Here is a 20,038-nt window from a genome sequence, read left to right on the forward strand (position 1 = left end):
ATAAAAAATTAGAGGGTTACCTTAAGAAAATGTTTGTTCAACAAGGTTTTATATTGCAACCCCTTGCATGTATCGCGCCGATTACGGCTGCGGCAGCATTTTGGATTGAGTCTCTGGAAGAGAACCTTAGTTCATCTACGCTAGACGACATTACGGACAGGCTTAGAGTCCTTAAACTAGCTAATTCTTTCATTTCGGAGGCCGTAGTACATTTAACCAAACTTACGGCTAAGAACTCAGGATTCGCCATACAGGCACGTAGGGCGCTGTGGCTAAAATCCTGGTCAGCCGATGTTACTTCTAAGTCCAAATTACTTAATATACCTTTCAAGGGGCAGTCTTTATTTGGGCCCGGTTTGAAAGAAATTATCGCTGACATTACAGGAGGTAAGGGCCACGCCCTACCTCAAGACAAAGCCAAAGCTAAGGCTAGACAGTCTAATTTTCGTCCCTTTCGGAATTTCAAAACAGGAGCAGCATCAACCTCCACTGCACCAAAACAGGAGGGAGCTGTTGCTCGTTACAGGCAAGGCTGGAAGCCTAACCAGTCCTGGAACAAGAGCAAGCAGGCCAGGAAACCTGCTGCTGCCCCAAAGACAGCATGAATCGAGAGCCCCCGATCCGGGACCGGATCTAGTGGGGGGCAGACTTTCTCTCTTCGCCCAGGCCTGGGCAAGAGATGTTCAGGATCCCTGGGCACTAGAGATCATATCTCAGGGATACCTTCTAGACTTCAAATTATCTCCCCCAAGAGGGAGATTTCATCTATCAAGGTTGTCAACAAACCAGATAAAGAAAGAGGCGTTTCTACGCTGTGTACAAGATCTGTTATTAATGGGAGTGATCCATCCGGTTCCGCGGTCGGAACAAGGACAAGGGTTCTACTCAAACCTGTTTGTGGTTCCCAAAAAAGAGGGAACTTTCAGGCCAATCTTAGATTTAAAGATTCTAAACAAATTCCTAAGAGTTCCATCCTTCAAAATGGAAACTATTCGGACAATCTTACCCATGATCCAAAAGGGTCAGTACATGACCACAGTGGATTTAAAAGATGCTTACCTTCACATACCGATCCACAAAGATCATCACCGGTATCTAAGGTTTGCCTTCTTAGACAGGCACTACCAGTTTGTAGCTCTTCCATTCGGATTGGCTACGGCTCCAAGAATCTTCACAAAGGTTCTGGGTGCCCTTCTGGCGGTACTAAGACCGCGAGGGATTTCGGTAGCTCCGTACCTAGACGACATTCTAATACAAGCTTCAAGCTTTCAGACTGCCAAGTCTCATACAGAGTTAGTTCTGGCATTTCTAAGGTCGCATGGATGGAAAGTGAACGAAAAGAAGAGTTCTCTTTTTCCTCTCACAAGAGTTCCATTCTTGGGGACTCTTATAGATTCTGTAGAAATGAAGATTTACCTGACAGAAGACAGGTTAACAAAGCTTCAAAATGCATGCCGTGTCCTTCATTCCATTCAACACCCGTCAGTAGCTCAATGCATGGAGGTGATCGGCTTAATGGTAGCGGCAATGGACATGGTACCTTTTGCACGCCTACACCTCAGACCGCTGCAATTGTGCATGCTAAGTCAGTGGAATGGGGATTACTCAAATTTGTCCCCTACTCTGAATCTGAATCAAGAGACCAGAAATTCTCTTCTATGGTGGCTTTATCGGCCACACCTGTCCAGGGGGATGCCATTCAGCAGGCCAGACTGGACAATTGTAACAACAGACGCCAGCCTACTAGGTTGGGGCGCTGTCTGGAATTCTCTGAAGGCTCAGGGACTATGGAATCAGGAGGAGAGTCTCCTTCCAATAAACATTCTGGAATTGAGAGCAGTTCTCAATGCCCTTCTGGCTTGGCCCCAATTAACAACTCGGGGGTTCATCAGGTTTCAGTCGGACAACATCACGACGGTAGCTTACATCAACCATCAGGGAGGGACAAGAAGCTCCCTAGCAATGATGGAAGTATCAAAGATAATTCGCTGGGCAGAGTCTCACTCTTGCCACCTGTCAGCAATCCACATCCCGGGAGTGGAGAACTGGGAGGCGGATTTCTTGAGTCGCCAGACTTTTCATCCGGGGGAGTGGGAACTTCATCCGGAGGTCTTTGCCCAAATACTTCGACGTTGGGGCAAACCAGAGATAGATCTCATGGCGTCTCGCCAGAACGCCAAACTTCCTCACTACGGGTCCAGATCCAGGGATCCGGGAGCGGTTCTGATAGATGCTTTGACAGCACCTTGGAACTTCGGGATGGCTTATGTGTTTCCACCCTTCCCGCTGCTTCCTCGATTGATTGCCAAAATCAAACAGGAGAGAGCATCAGTGATTCTAATAGCGCCTGCATGGCCACGCAGGACTTGGTATGCAGATCTAGTGGACATGTCATCCTGTCCGCCTTGGTCTCTACCTCTAAGACAGGACCTTCTGATACAGGGTCCATTCAAACATCAAAATCTAACTTCTCTGAAGCTGACTGCTTGGAAATTGAACGCTTGATTTTATCAAAACGTGGTTTTTCTGAGTCGGTTATTGATACCATGATACAGGCTAGGAAGCCTGTTACCAGAAGGATTTACCATAAAATATGGCGTAAATACCTATACTGGTGCGAATCCAAAGGTTACTCCTGGAGTAAGGTTAGGATCGCTAGGATATTGTCTTTTCTACAAGAAGGTTTAGAAAAGGGTTTATCAGCTAGTTCATTAAAGGGACAGATTTCAGCTCTGTCCATCTTGTTACACAGGCGTCTGTCAGAAAATCCAGACGTCCAGGCCTTTTGTCAGGCTTTAGCTAGGATCAAGCCTGTGTTTAAAGCTGTTGCTCCGCCATGGAGTTTAAACTTAGTTCTTAACGTTTTACAAGGTGTTCCGTTTGAACCCCTTCATTCCATTGATATAAAATTGTTATCTTGGAAAGTTCTGTTTTTAATGGCTATTTCCTCGGCTCGAAGAGTCTCTGAGTTATCAGCCTTACATTGTGATTCTCCTTATCTGATTTTTCACTCAGACAAGGTAGTTCTGCGTACTAAACCTGGGTTCTTACCTAAGGTAGTCACTAACAGGAATATCAATCAAGAGATTGTTGTTCCATCCTTGTGTCCAAATCCTTCTTCAAAGAAGGAACGTCTTCTACACAATCTGGATGTAGTTCGTGCCCTCAAGTTCTACTTGCAGGCAACTAAAGATTTTCGCCAAACTTCTTCCCTGTTTGTCGTTTATTCTGGACAGAGGAGAGGTCAAAAAGCTTCTGCTACCTCTCTCTCTTTTTGGCTTCGTAGCATAATACGTTTAGCCTATGAGACTGCTGGACAGCAGCCTCCTGAAAGAATTACAGCCCACTCCACTAGAGCTGTGGCTTCCACTTGGGCCTTTAAGAATGAGGCCTCTGTTGAACAGATTTGCAAGGCTGCAACTTGGTCTTCGCTTCATACTTTTTCCAAATTTTACAAATTTGACACTTTTGCTTCTTCGGAGGCTATTTTTGGGAGAAAGGTTCTTCAGGCAGTGGTTCCTTCTGTATAATGAGCCTGCCTATCCCTCCCGTCATCCGTGTACTTTTGCTTTGGTATTGGTATCCCAGAAGTAATGATGACCCGTGGACTGATCACACATAACAGAAGAAAACATAATTTATGCTTACCTGATAAATTCCTTTCTTCTGTTGTGTGATCAGTCCACGGCCCGCCCTGTTTTAAGGCAGGTAAATATTTTTTAAATTATACTCCAGTCACCACTTCACCCTTGGTTACTCCTTTCTCGTTGATTCTTGGTCGAATGACTGGGACTGACGTAGAGGGGAGGAGCTATATGCAGCTCTGCTGGGTGAATCCTCTTGCATTTCCTGTTGGGGAGGAGTTATATCCCAGAAGTAATGATGACCCGTGGACTGATCACACAACAGAAGAAAGGAATTTATCAGGTAAGCATAAATTATGTTTTTACTGTGTGTACATATTTATATGTATATGTGTGTATATATATATATATATATATATATATATATATATACTGTATATGTGTGTGTATATATATATACTGTATGTGTATATATATATATATATATATACTGTATGTGTGTGTATATATATATATATATATATATATATATATATACTGTATGTGTATATATATATATACTGTATGTGTATATATATATATATATATATACTGTATGTGTATATATATATATATATATACTGTATGTGTATATATATATATATATACTGTATGTGTGTATATATATATATATATATACTGTGTGTGTATATATATATATATATACTGTATGTGTATATATATATATATATACTGTATGTGTGTATATATATATATATATACTGTATGTGTATATATATATATATATATATATATATATATACTGTATGTGTATATATATATATATACTGTATGTGTATATATATATATATATATATATACTGTATGTGTGTATATATATATATATATACTGTATGTGTGTATATATATATATATATATATATACTGTATGTGTGTATATATATATATATATATATACTGTATGTGTGTATATATATATATATATATACTGTATGTGTGTGTATGTATATATATATATATATACTGTATGTGTGTGTATGTATATATATATATATATACTGTATGTGTGTGTATGTGTATATATATATATATATATATGTGTGTGTATGTGTATATATATATATACTGTATGTGTGTGTGTATGTGTGTGTGTATATATATATATATATATATATATATATATATATATATATACTGTATATGTGTGTGTGTGTATATATATATATATATTTAAAACGGTCACATTTATTAAATCTATTAACTAAAAGAAAAGTCTGTTCAAGCAAGGTGGGTGGGGTTTTGACCAAATTATTATTTTTTTTAATCAGAAACCTTGGCTTGTTTTAAAAAAACAACAAAAAAACACATTAAAGTATCCTAAAAAAAAAAAAAGAAAGAAAATGCCAGCCGGGTGGTATAATGAAGTAGCCCAGTGGGGGCTGTGTAATACTTTTTCTTCTATATAAAGCACAAATTAATTGCATAGTAGTAATAGTTTATAAAGTTTTTAATGATAATTTGTGCCATAAACATTGAACAAAGTGTAATATTAGCTCATTTTACCCAATACTGACTGAAAATTGTAGCCAGGTGGTTAAATAGGTCCTGGGAAGAGCACTGCATAGTACACTTAAAGGTACAATAAAAAAGTATCAAATTTGCTTTGTTGAAGTTACTAGGTAGGTGTCTGGAGCGCTGCATGGCAGTAAATAGTGCTGCCATCTAGTGTTCTTGCAAATGGATAACATAGTACTCCAGTTATGTGCACGCTCCTGAACTTACATTCCTGCTTTTCAACAAAAGATACCAAGAGAATGAAGAAAATTCAATAGAAGTAAATTGATAATTTGTTTAAAATTGCGTGCTCTAACTGAATCATGAAAGTGGGCTGGTCAGTGTGTGTATTCACATACTGCACTTTTTAAAGCAAAACGCCATGCTGCTTTGTAACCTAGTTTTGCTTTTAAGTTTGGTAAAATGCGGAAAACTACTGCTGTAGTGAGTGCCGAGTATGCACTTATTGCAGCTGTGCAGCCTGTTATTGGTTGTCCATAGTAAATCTTTACGTAAACATTTTAAGAATATTTCAAACTTGGACAATATCTTCAATTAATGTATCCCATGTAAGAGCATAGAGTTCAAATAACGTCGTTTATTTTGCAGTCGCCAGAACCAACTTAAAGATCACCATCAGCAGCAGCAACAGCAACAGGTGGTTTCCGTATGTCAGCTTCCCGATGAGGTAGAGTGCCTAACTGTTCCTCGGTATAAGAGGGACCTTGTGCAGAAGCTGAAGATCTTGAGACAAGAATTGTCTCAGCAGCAGCCACAGGCAGGTCACTGTCGCATAGAAGTGTCTCGAGAAGAGATCTTTGAGGTAATTTGGATTCTTTCTTCAAACAATGCATTTGTCTTGTTTTTGGAGATGGTTATACATAGTGTAAAGGTTTTTGTTTGAACCTTCCAACAACTTATACTGATATCTGGAAATCCTGTTTGGTTTCTAATGCAGGAATCTTACAGACAGGTGATGAAGATGAGACCTAAAGATCTATGGAAGAGATTAATGATAAAATTCCGGGGTGAAGAGGGTCTGGATTATGGAGGGGTTGCCAGGTAATTTATCAGACAGTGTAAGCCGTTTAAATAATGCCAAGCATGAGCTATGTCACCAGCACAACTCTGTATTAAAGGGACAGTGTACACCAATTTTCATAGAACTGCATGTAATAAACACTGCTATAAAGAAGAAATCTTTTAAAAACTTACTTAAAAGCTCCTAGTTTAGCACTGTTGATAAGGTTAAGCTGGGACACCCAGTGAAAGAAAAATAGCAGACACTCCCCCCCACCCCCCTTCTCTGTATAGGAAAAGACAGATAACATAAAAGGGAGCCAGAAGTAGTCTGTAAACACGCGTATACATCTGACACTGTGGGGCTTGGTTAAGAGTCTGAAAATCATCACAATTTTATTAAATGTAAGCAAAACTATACATTGTTACAAAAACACTACCAGATGGGCTATATAAATGGATTACCTAAAAAACATTTATGCAAAGAAAAATCTAGTATACTATGTCCTTTTAAGAACTAGATACATTTATATGGTTTGGTTTGTTGTAATTAGTTTAATCATTTTTGGAGTTTCTTGTATGGATGTGCATTCAGCAGTTTCATTAGCCGCCAAATGCAGAAGAAGCCTTTGCAATGATCTTGGTCTCTTGTACTTTCACAAAGAAAGAACCGAATGCCGTAAGTGGCCTTCTGCATTCTGCAGCTTACGAAACTGCCGAATGCACATCCCTAGTTTTATGTATGTTGTCTTTCTTCCTTGAAAATCTGTCAGTAGTTAATGTGTCTTTGTTGAAACAATGTTCTATAAGAGTTGTCTGCACTTAAAGCATTTAGACCTCTAGTTCCATACTTCTGAATATCCTTAAATGCTTGAAGGATTATATTTCAACTGTAATATAACTACACTTTAAGAAGAAGCTAATATTGTATTTTTACTGGTATGTGCACCAATATTTTCAGTTTGTCTTGGATAGTTCAACTAATAATCACCAATGAAGAATGGTCAATTAAATAGGGCCCAGAAAGAAAGCCCATAGCCTGCAACCTCCACCTTTTCTGAAGAGTAAAAGGTTTTCTTTCATAAGTCCACAAGCCATTACTCCTGGGATTCAACTCCTGGCCACTAGGAGGAGGCTAAGTTTTCATAAACTTAACTAATTGAGAGTACTTCATCCCTCCCATCGCTCTGGTATGCCAGTTTTATATATTGCCAAGCAAGAAGTAGAAAGGTAGAAAAGGAACGACTAGGGAAAATGAGGTGCAAACTAGAACTGCTGCCAGAAACAAATTTACATAAATTTTGAAAAAAGGGCGGGTCTCGTGGACTTTCACCACCATGAAAGAAATTAATTTATCAGGTAGAAGCAAAAATAAACAGAAACAAGAATATAAATAAATACAAAATAAAGATTAAATTTAGCAGGAAGCAAAAAAACAAAATGTAGGCCTATTTCAAGCAAACATCTTGCTTTACAGCTCCATAATGTCTAAATGCTTTCAGCTGTCAAATGACATAATCATTGTGAGCCATTTCTTTCATGTAATTAGCAAGAGTCCATGAGCTAGTGACGTATGGGATATACATTCCTACCAGGAGGGGCAAAGTTTCCCAAACCTCAAAATGCCTATAAATACACCCCTCACCACACCCACAATTCAGTTTTACAAACTTTGCCTCCGATGGAGGTGGTGAAGTAAGTTTGTGCTAGATTCTACGTTGATATGCGCTCCGCAGCAAGTTGGAGCCCGGTTTTCCTCTCAGCGTGCAGTGAATGTCAGAGGGATGTGAGGAGAGTATTGCCTATTTGAATGCAGTGATCTCCTTCTACGGGGTCTATTTCATAGGTTCTCTGTTATCGGTCGTAGAGATTCATCTCTTACCTCCCTTTTCAGATCGACGATATACTCTTATTTATATACCATTACCTCTGCTGATTCTCGTTTCAGTACTGGTTTGGCTTTCTACAAACATGTAGATGAGTGTCCTGGGGTAAGTAAATCTTATTTTCTGCGACACTCTAAGCTATGGTTGGGCACTTTGTTTATAAAGTTCTAAATATATGTATTCAAACATTTATTTGCCTTGACTCAGAATGTTCAACATTCCTTATTTTCAGACAGTCAGTTTCATATTTGGGATAATGCATTTGAATCAAACATTTTTTCTTACCTTAAAAATTTGACTCTTTTTTCCCTGTGGGCTGTTAGGCTCGCGGGGGCTGAAAATGCTTCATTTTATTGCGTCATTTTTGGCGCTGACTTTTTTGGCGCAAAAAATCTTTTCCGTTTCCGGCGTCATACGTGTCGCCGGAAGTTGCGTCATTTTTTGACGTTCTTTTGCGGCAAAAATGTCGGCGTTCCGGATGTGGCGTCATTTTTGGCGCCAAAAGCATTTAGGCGCCAAATAATGTGGGCGTCTTATTTGGCGCTAAAAAATATGGGCGTCGCTTTTGTCTCCACATTATTTAAGTCTCATTTTTCATTGCTTCTGGTTGCTAGAAGCTTGTTCTATGGCATTTTTTCCCATTCCTGAAACTGTCATTTAAGGAATTTGATCAATTTTGCTTTATATGTTGTTTTTTCTCTTACATATTGCAAGATATCTCACGTTGCATCTGAGTCAGAAGATACTTCAGGAAAATCGCTGTCTAGTGCTGGAACTACCAAAGCTAAGTGTATCTGCTGTAAACTTTTGGTAGCTATTCCTCCGGCTGTTGTTTGTATTAATTGTCATGACAAACTTGTTAATGCATATAATATTTCCTTTAGTAATGTACCATTGCCTGTTGCAGTTCCTTCAACATCTAAGGTGCAGAATGTTCCTGATAACATAAGAGATTTTGTTTCTGAATCCATCAAGAAGGCTATGTCTGTTATTTCTCCTTCTAGAAAACATAAAAAATCTTTTAAAACTTCTCTCCCTACAGATGAATTTTTAAATGAACATCATCATTCTGATTCTGATGACTCTTCTGGTTCAGAGGATTCTGTCTCAGAGATTGATGCTGATAAATCTTCATATTTATTTAAAATGGAATTTATTCGTTCTTTACTTAAAGAAGTACTGATTGCTTTAGAAATAGAGGATTCTGGTCCTCTTGATACTAATTCTAAACGTTTAGATAAGGTATTTAAATCTCCTGTGGTTATTCCAGAAGTTTTTTCTGTTCCTAATGCTATTTCTGAAGTAATTTCTAAAGAATGGGATAAATTGGGTAATTCATTTACTCCTTCTAAACGTTTTAAGCAATTATATCCTGTGCCGTCTGACAGATTAGAATTTTGGGACAAAATCCCTAAAGTTGATGGGGCTATTTCTACCCTTGCTAAACATACTACTATTCCTACGTCAGATGGTACTTCGTTTAAGGATCCTTTAGATAGGAAAATTGAATCCTTTCTAAGAAAAGCTTATCTGTGTTCAGGTAATCTTCTTAGACCTGCTATATCATTGGCTGATGTTGCTGCAGCTTCAACTTTTTGGTGGAAACTTTAGCGCAACAAGTAACGGATCATGATTCTCATAATATTATTCTTCTTCTTCAGCATGCTAATAATTTTATCTGTGATGCCATTTTTGATATTATCAGAGTTGATGTCAGGTTTATGTCTCTAGCTATTTTAGCTAGAAGAGCTTTATGGCTTAAGACTTGGAATGCTGATATGGCTTCTAAATCAACTCTACTTTCCATTTCTTTCCAGGGTAACAAATTATTTGGTTCTCGGTTGGATTCTATTATCTCAACTGTTACTGGTGGGAAAGGAACTTTTTTACCACAGGATAAAAAATCTAAGGGTAAAAACAGGGCTAATAATCGTTTTCGTTCCTTTCGTTTCAACAAAGAACAAAAGCCTGATCCTTCATCCTCAGGAGCAGTTTCAGTTTGGAAACCATCTCCAGTCTGGAATAAATCCAAGCCTTCTAGAAAGGCAAAGCCTGCTTCTAAGTCCACATGAAGGTGCGGCCCTCATTCCAGCTCAGCTGGTAGGGGTCAGGTTACGTTTTTTCAAAGAAATTTGGATCAATTCTGTTCACAATCTTTGGATTCAGAACATTGTTTCAGAAGGGTACAGAATTGGTTTCAAGATGAGACCTCCTGCAAAGAGATTTTTTCTTTCCCGTGTCCCAGTAAATCCAGTGAAAGCTCAAGCATTTCTGAATTGTGTTTCAGATCTAGAGTTGGCTGGAGTAATTATGCCAGTTCCAGTTTCGGAACAGGGGATGGGGTTTTATTCAAATCTCTTCATTGTACCAAAGAAGGAGAATTCCTTCAGACCAGTTCTGGATCTAAAAATATTGAATCGTTATGTAAGGATACCAACGTTCAAAATGATAACTGTAAGGACTATCTTGCCTTTTGTTCAGCAAGGGCATTATATGTCCACAATAGATTTACAGGATGCATATCTGCATATTCAGATTCATCCAGATCATTATCAGTTCCTGAGATTCTCTTTTCTGGACAAGCATTACCAGTTTGTGGCTCTGCCGTTTGGCCTAGCTACAGCTCCAAGAATTTTTACAAAGGTTCTCGGTGCCCTTCTGTCTGTAATCAGAGAACAGGGTATTGTGGTATTTCCTTATTTGGACGATATCTTGGTACTTGCTCAGTCTTTACATTTAGCAGAATCTCATACGAATCGACTTGTGTTGTTTCTTCAAAATCATGGTTGGAGGATCATTTTACCAAAAAGTTCATTGATTCCTCAGACAAGGGTAACCTTTCTGGGTTTCCAGATAGATTCAGTGTCCATGACTCTGTCTTTAACAGACAAGAGACGTCTAAAATTGATTTCAGCTTGTCGAAATCTTCAGTCACAATCATTCCCTTCGGTAGCCTTATGCATGGAAATTCTAGGTCTTATGACTGCTGTATCGGACGCGATCCCCTTTGCTCGTTTTCACATGCGACCTCTTCAGCTCTGTATGCTGAATCAATGGTGCAAGGATTACACAAAGATATCTCAATTAATATCTTTAAAACCGATTGTACGACACTCTCTAACGTGGTGGACAGATCACCATTGTTTAATTCAGGGGGCTTCTTTTGTGCTTCCGACCTGGACTGTAATTTCAACAGATGCAAGTCTCACAGGTTGGGGAGCAGTGTGGGGATCTCTGATAGCACAAGGAGTTTGGGAATCTCAGGAGGTGAGATTACTGATCAATATTTTGGAACTCCGTGCAATTTTCAGAGCTCTTCAGTTTTGGCCTCTTCTGAAGAGAGAATCGTTCATTTGTTTTCAGACAGACAATGTCACAACTGTGGCATACATCAATCATCAAGGAGGGACTCACAGTCCTCTGGCTATGAAAGAAGTATCTCGAATTCTGGTTTGGGCGGAATCCAGCTCCTGTCTAATCTCTGCGGTTCATATCCCAGGTATAGACAATTGGGAAGCGGATTATCTCAGTCGCCAAACGTTGCATCCGGGCGAATGGTCTCTTCACCCAGAGGTATTTCTTCAGATTGTTCAAATGTGGGAACTTCCAGAAATAGATCTGATGGCGTCTCATCTAAACAAGAAACTTCCCAGGTATCTGTCCAGATCCCGGGATCCTCAGGCGGAGGCAGTGGATGCATTATCACTTCCTTGGAAGTATCATCCTGCCTATATCTTTCCGCCTCTAGTTCTTCTTCCAAGAATAATCTCCAAGATTCTGAAGGAATGCTCGTTTGTTCTGCTGGTAGCTCCGGCATGGCCTCACAGGTTTTGGTATGCGGATCTTGTCCGGATGGCCTCTTGCCAACCGTGGACTCTTCCGTTAAGACCAGACCTTCTGTCGCAAGGTCCTTTTTTCCATCAGGATCTGAAATCCTTAAATTTAAAGGTATGGAGATTGAACGCTTGATTCTTGGTCAAAGAGGTTTCTCTGACTCTGTGATTAATACTATGTTACAGGCGCGTAAATCTGTGTCTAGAGAGATATATTATAGAGTCTGGAAGACCTATATTTCTTGGTGTCTTTCTCATCATTTTTCTTGGCATTCTTTTAGAATACCGAGAATTTTACAGTTTCTTCAGGATGGTTTAGATAAGGGTTTGTCCGCAAGTTCCTTGAAAGGTCAAATCTCTGCTCTTTCTGTTCTTTTTCACAGAAAGATTGCTATTCTTCCTGATATTCATTGTTTTGTACAAGCTTTGGTTCGTATAAAACCTGTCATTAAGTCAATTTCTCCTCCTTGGAGTTTGAATTTGGTTCTGGGGGCTCTTCAAGCTCCTCCGTTTGAACCTATGCATTCATTGGACATTAAATTACTTTCTTGGAAAGTTTTGTTCCTTTTGGCAATCTCTTCTGCCAGAAGAGTTTCTGAATTATCTGCTCTTTCTTGTGAGTCTCCTTTTCTGATTTTTCATCAGGATAAGGCGGTGTTGCGAACTTCTTTTGAATTTTTACCTAAAGTTGTGAATTCCAACAACATTAGTAGAGAAATTGTGGTTCCTTCATTATGTCCTAATCCTATGAATTCTAAGGAGAAATCATTGCTTTCTTTGGATGCTGTTAGAGCTTTGAAATATTATGTTGAAGCTACTAAGTCTTTCCGAAAGACTTCTAGTTTATTTGTTATCTTTTCCGGTTCTAGAAAAGGCCAGAAAGCTTCTGCCATTTCTTTGGCATCTTGGTTGAAATCTTTAATTCATTTTGCCTATGTTGAGTCGGGTAAAACTCCGCCTCAAAGGATTACAGCTCATTCTACTAGGTCAGTTTCTACTTCCTGGGCGTTTAGGAATGAAGCTTCGGTTGATCAGATTTGCAAAGCAGCAACTTGGTCTTCTTTGCATACTTTTACTAAATTCTACCATTTTGATGTATTTTCTTCTTCTGAAGCAGTTTTTGGTAGAAAAGTACTTCAGGCAGCGGTTTCAGTTTGAATCTTCTGCTTATGTTTTTCATTAAACTTTATTTTGGGTGTGGATTATTTTCAGCAGGAATTGGCTGTCTTTATTTTATCCCTCCCTCTCTAGTGACTCTTGTGTGGAAAGATCCACATCTTGGGTAGTCATTATCCCATACGTCACTAGCTCATGGACTCTTGCTAATTACATGAAAGAAAACATAATTTATGTAAGAACTTACCTGATAAATTCACTTCTTTCATATTAGCAAGAGTCCATGAGGCCCGCCCTTTTTTGTGTGGTGGTTTTGATTTTTGTATAAAGCACAATTATTCCAATTCCTTATTTTATATGCTTTCGCACTTTTTTATCACCCCACTTCTTGGCTATTCGTTAAACTGAATTGTGGGTGTGGTGAGGGGTGTATTTATAGGCATTTTGAGGTTTGGGAAACTTTGCCCCTCCTGGTAGGAATGTATATCCCATATGTCACTAGCTCATGGACTCTTGCTAATATGAAAGAAATGAATTTATCAGGTAAGTTCTTACATAAATTATGTTTTTTGTTACAGTACACATATGCACTCACACGCTTTATACCTGAACACTTGCCTTTTCATTCATGGTTGTTTCCGGTCTCTGCAATTTACAAGGTTTGCTTGGTAGCATTCATCTTGGCACATTCTGCTTATTCTGTCTTTAGGCAACCACTGTTTTAATGTGTTTTAAGTATTACGTTTTATATTTCTGCTGCAATGTCATTGGGTTTTAACATTTTTTTTTTTTAATGCTTTTCTTATAAACGCATACATTTTTATTTATTTTTTTGCTTTTGTGTCTCCTTATATTATTGCAATAGCATTTCCCTACAGTCCCACAGTTTAGAGCCACATTCAGTCTTTATTGAAAAATAAAATAAAAAAGCACAAAGAAAACATATCTACATTAATAAACCTTTGTTTATATATTGCTGGGACATCAATGGTGAAAACCGGTGTGACTTGAAAATCACTTGTACTGCAGTTATTGAATTGATCTCATGTTTGGTATTTGTGTGCCCCATATTTAGCCTGCCTCTGACAAAACTATGTTTGTAGCCTAAAGGTAACATGTAATCTGATTGGACAAGTGCAGATTCTCCTGCCTTATTGTAAAAGTAATTTACTTACTACCTGTTACTAAACTCATTGACCTTCTCTTAAAGGGACAGGAAATCCCAAAAATTTCTTTCATGATTCAATTTACTTCAATCAAATTTGTTTTATTCACTTGTTATCCTTTGCTAACGGAACTGCATTGCACTAATGGCAGCTAGATGAACACATCAAGTTGGCCAATCACAAGAGACAAATGTGTGCAGGCACTAATCAGCAGCTAGCTTCCACTAGTGTAGGATGTGTGTATTTTTCAACAAGGGATACCAAGAGAACAATGCACATTTGAAAATAGAAGTGAATTTAAGTGTCTTAAAGTGAATGTAAATTTTGATGCCCGTGAATGTAAATTTTGATGCCCGTTTTTTTAAAAATTCGATCAAAAACAGGGGCACTTTAATTCATCAAGATTTAAATTTCACTAGTTGTAAAATAAATACCTTTTAAACTTGACAGCTGGTCCAGCTTTCCCCGGTCATCGCAAAACCATTTCTGACGTCAGAAATTATTTATCAGTCATCCTTCAATCACGGCTGATTCGAAGCCGTGATTGGAGGAAACCGGATTCCTCATTTTAGACCCAGGAAGAGGCTTTGCGACGAGCGAAGGAAGCTGGAGTTGCTGTCAAGATTAAAAGGCAATTATTTTTTCACAACACGAGTGAAATGTAAATTTTGATGAATTAAAGTGACCCTGTTTTTAATCGAATTTTTAAAAACCGGGCACTTTAGCATAAAAATTTACATTCACTTTAAATTAATATGCTCAATCAGAATCATGCAAGTTTTAATTTTGACTTTCCTGTCCCTTTAATTTTCTTCATAAATGGAAAGCGTCCACAGCTGCATTCATTACTTTTGGGAATGCAGAACCTGGCCACCAGGAGGAGGCAAAGACACCCCAGCCAAAGGCTTAAATACCCCTCCCACTTCCCTCATCCCCCAGTCATTCTTTGCCGTTCGTCCCAGGAGGTTGGCAGAGAAGTGTCAGAAGTTTTTGATAGTCTCTTATGGAGGGTAGTACTCTTCGGCATGGGACTGGAGTTTTAAGTAATCCTGTCAGTCTCTCAGTGAGAGCATGGGTGAATGTTAGAGTCCGGAGATGCAGGGAGAGTTTCTGCAAAATCATCCCGACTCATGTTAACAGCTCCACAAGCAATCAGCGTTGCCGAGTTTTGCTGCCTGCTAATTCTCTCAAGTCCATGGCAGAGGCGATGCTACTATCTCACGCTTGAAGGGCCGTGTTCCTGTTCCATGGCGTAGATTCCTGTAAAATCGTTTCATTTTACTTTCGTCATGATTGTGTTGTAATACAAATGTTTTCCCGAGAGGCTACCACCTTTCGGGACTAACTATAACTCAGGGTCTCAGTGAGGCTCCTTTTGTGTCTTGATATCAAGGGTTAATATCTCCTGAGGGGAGTTATTGAACAGGGTTTTCTTCTGTTAAGTGTGATCAGTCCACGGGTCATCATTACTTGTGGGATATTAACTGCTCCCCTACAGGAAGTGCAAGAGGATTCACCCAGCAGAGTTGCTATATAGCTCCTCCCCTCTACGTCACCTCCAGTCATTCTCTTGCACCCAACGACTAGATAGGATGTGTGAGAGGACTATGGTGATATATTTAGTTTTTATATCTTCAATCAAAAGTTTGTTATTTTATAATAGCACCGGAGTGTGTTATTCCTTCTCTGGTAGAATTTGAAGAAGAATCTACCTGAGTTTTTCTATGATTTTAGCCGGAGTAGTTAAGATCATATTGCTGTTTCTCGGCCATCTGAGGAGTGAGGTAAACTTCAGATCAGGGGACAGCAGGCAGATTAATCTGCAAAGAGGTATGTAGCAGTTTATTATTTTCTGACATGGAATTGATGAGAAAATCCTGCCATACCGTTATAATGTAAACTCAGCCTTGAATGCAGTAGATGTAGCTGATATCAGGCTGTCATGTATGTATATTTTACACTTCAGTTTTCTGGGAAATGGTACTTCTCTGGCTTTTAAACTGTATACATAGACTTAACCTATTTTGCAGGGACTTGCAATAGGTTTTAAATGACAATTAATTATTGAGGTAAAATGTTTTTTTGCTGGCATGTAAAAACGTTTTTTTCTCTGAGGTACTGGGTGAAAAAATGTTTTGGGCACTTTTTTTCCACTTGGCAATAGTTTTGATTTAAATTAGAGCAGTTCACTGATCCCTCTCACTGTTATGTGTGTGGGGGAGGGGCCATTTTGGTGCTTTCACTATGCATCAGAAAAACTCAGTCAGAGGTTCATTTTCTTCCTGCATGATCCGGTTCATCTCTACAGAGTTCAGGGATCTCAAGAGTCTTTTTTGAGGGAAGTAATCATACAGCAGAGCTGTGCTGATTGTATTGACTGTGATATAAAAAACGTTTATGTACTAAATGTATTGATGCTACTTTAAAAAATAGTCAATCTGTACAAATTGAACATATTTCACCAAACAACGAGGGGAGAGTTATGCCGACTAACTCGCCTCACGTGTCAGTACCTGCATCTCCCGCTCAGGAGGTGCGTGATATTGTAGCGCCGAGTGCATCTGGGCGGCCATTACAAATCACATTACAAGATATGGCTACTGTTATGACTGAAGTTTTGGCTAAACTACCAGAACTAAGAGGTAAACGTGATCACTCTGGGATGAGAACAGAGTGCGCTGATAATGCAAGGGCCATGTCTGATACTGCGTCACAGTTTGCAGAACATGAAGACGGAGAGCTTCATTCTGTGGGTGACGGTTCTGATCCAAATAAACTGGACTCAGACATTTCAAATTTTAAATTTAAGCTTGAGAACCTCCGTGTGTTACTAGGGGAGGTATTAGCGGCTCTGAATGATTGTAACACAGTTGCAATCCCAGAAAAAATGTGTAGGTTGGATAAATATTTTGCGGTACCGACGAGTACTGACGTTTTTCCTATACCTAAGAGACTTACTGACATTGTTACTAAGGAGTGGGATAGACCCGGTGTGCCTTTCTCACCCCCTCCTATATTCAGAAAAATGTTTCCAATAGACGCCGCCACACGGGACTTATGGCAAATGGTCCCTAAGGTGGAGGGAGCAGTTTCTACTTTAGCTAAGCGTACCACTATCCCAGTGGAGGATAGCTGTGCTTTTTCAGATCCAATGGATAAAAAATTAGAGGGTTACCTTAAGAAAATGTTTGTTCAACAAGGGTTTATATTGCAACCTCTTGCATGTATTGCGCCTGTCACGGCTGCAGCAGCATTTTGGTTTGAGTCTCTGGAAGAGACACTTCAATCATCCACACTAGATGACATCACACACAAACTTAAATTCCTTAAGTTAGCTAATTCATTTATTTCAGATGCCGTAGTACATTTAACTAAACTTGCGGCTAAAAATTCAGGATTCGCCATTCAGGCACGCAGAGCTCTGTGGCTAAAATCCTGGTCAGCTGATGTTACGTCTAAATCTAAATTGCTTAATATTCCTTTCAAAGGGCAGACCTTATTCGGGCCCGGCTTGAAAGAGATTATTGATGACATTACAGGAGGTAAAGGTCATGCCCTGCCTCAGGACAAGGCCAAAGCCAAGGCAAGACAGTCCAATTTTCGTTCCTTTCGTAATTTCAAAGCAGGAGCAGCATCAACTTCCTCTGCACCAAAACAGGAAGGAGCTGTTGCTCGCTACAGACAAGGCTGGAAACCTAACCAGTCCTGGAACAGGGGCAAACAGGCCAGAAAACCTGCTGCTGCCCCTAAGACAGCATGAATTGAGGGCCCCCGATCCGGGACCGGATCTAGTGGGGGGCAGACTTTCCCTCTTCGCCCAGGCTTGGGCAAGAGATGTTCAGGATCCCTGGGCGTTAGAGATCATATCTCAGGGATACCTTCTGGACTTCAAATCCTCTCCCCCAAGAGGGAGATTTCATCTGTCAAGGTTGTCAACAAACCTAACAAAGAAGGAAGCGTTTCTACGCTGCGTACAAGATCTTTTATTAATGGGAGTGATCCATCCAGTTCCGCGGTTGGAACAAGGACAAGGGTTTTACTCAAATCTGTTTGTAGTTCCCAAAAAAGAGGGAACCTTCAGGCCAATCTTGGATTTAAAGATCCTAAACAAATTCCTAAGAGTTCCATCGTTCAAGATGGAAACTATTCGAACAATTTTGCCCATGATCCAAGAGGGTCAGTACTTGACCACAGTGGATTTAAAGGATGCTTACCTTCACATACCGATTCACAGAAGTCATTACCGGTATCTAAGGTTTGCCTTTTTAGACAGGCATTACCAGTTTGTAGCTCTTCCATTCGGACTGGCTAAGGCTCCAAGAATCTTCACAAAGGTTCTGGGCACTCTTCTGGCGGTACTAAGACCGCGAGGAATTTCAGTAGCTCCGTACTTAGACGACATACTGATACAAGCTTCAAGCTTTCAAACTGCCAAATCTCATACAGAGATAGTACTGGCATTTCTAAGGTCGCATGGATGGAAAGTAAACGAAGAGAAAAGTTCTCTCTTTCCACTCACAAGAGTTCCCTTCCTGGGGACTCTGATAGATTCTGTAGAAATGAAGATTTACCTGACAGAGGACAGGTTAACAAAACTTCAAAGTGCATGCCGTGTCCTTCATTCCATTCAAGAGACCAGAAATTCTCTTCTATGGTGGCTTTATCGGCCACATCTGTCCAGGGGAATGCCATTCAGCAGGCCAGACTGGTCAATTGTAACAACAGACGCCAGCCTACTAGGTTGGGGCGCTGTCTGGAATTCTCTGAAGGCTCAGGGACTATGGAATCAGGAGGAGAGTCTTCTTCCAATAAACATTCTGGAATTGAGAGCAGTCCTCAATGCTCTTCTGGCTTGGCCCCAGTTAGCAACTCGGGGGTTCATCAGGTTCCAGTCGGACAACATCACGACTGTAGCTTATATCAACCATCAGGGAGGGACAAGAAGCTCCCTAGCAATGATGGAAGTATCGAAGATAATTCGCTGGGCAGAGTCTCACTCTTGCCACCTGTCTGCAATCCACATCCCGGGAGTGGAGAACTGGGAGGCGGATTTCTTAAGTCGTCAGACTTTTCATCCGGGGGAGTGGGAACTTCATCCAGAGGTCTTTGCCCAAATACTTCGACGTTGGGGCAAACCAGAGATAGATCTCATGGCGTCTCGACAGAACGCCAAGCTTCCGCGCTACGGGTCCAGATCCAGGGATCCGGGAGCGGTCCTGATAGATGCCTTGACAGCACCATGGACCTTCAGGATGGCTCATGTGTTTCCACCTTTCCCGATGCTTCCTCGATTGATTGCCAGAATCAAACAGGAGAAAGCATCAGTGATTCTAATAGCGCCTGCATGGCCACGCAGGACTTGGTATACAGATCTGGTGGACATGTCATTCTGTCCACCTTGGTCGTTACCTCTGAAACAGGACCTTCTGATTCAGGGTCCTTTCAAACATCAAAATCTAACTTCTCTGAAGCTGACTGCTTGGAAATTGAACGCTTGATCTTATCAAAGCGTGGTTTTTCTGAGTCAGTTATTGATACCTTAATACAGGCTAGGAAGCCTGTTACCAGAAAGATTTACCATAAAATATGGCGTAAATACCTATATTGGTGCGAATCCAAAGGTTACTCTTGGAGTAAGGTTAGGATTCCTAGGATATTGTCTTTTCTACAAGAAGGTTTAGAAAAGGGGTTATCCGCTAGTTCCTTAAAGGGACAGATCTCAGCTCTGTCCATTCTGTTACACAAGCGTCTGTCAGAAGTTCCAGACGTTCAGGCTTTTTGTCAGGCTTTGGCCAGGATTAAACCTGTGTTTAAAGCTGTGGCTCCACCATGGAGTTTAAACCTTGTTCTTAACGTTTTACAGGGTGTTCCGTTTGAAC

General features: G+C 40.0%; 1 protein-coding gene across 1 annotated transcript in view; it reads left to right on the forward strand.

Moving 5' to 3' along the window:
- SMURF2 (SMAD specific E3 ubiquitin protein ligase 2) overlaps positions 1–20,038 on the forward strand; it is a 456,801-nt gene that overhangs the window by 339,484 nt on the left and 97,279 nt on the right. The window contains exons 13-14 of the mRNA XM_053707978.1: positions 5,748–5,961; positions 6,097–6,200. Of these exons, the coding sequence (XP_053563953.1) occupies positions 5,748–5,961; positions 6,097–6,200 (318 nt within the window). The remainder of the gene's footprint in view (positions 1–5,747; positions 5,962–6,096; positions 6,201–20,038) is intronic.

The sequence above is a fragment of the Bombina bombina genome, chromosome 1 (assembly GCF_027579735.1).
Source record: "Bombina bombina isolate aBomBom1 chromosome 1, aBomBom1.pri, whole genome shotgun sequence".
Classification (NCBI taxonomy): domain Eukaryota; kingdom Metazoa; phylum Chordata; class Amphibia; order Anura; family Bombinatoridae; genus Bombina; species Bombina bombina.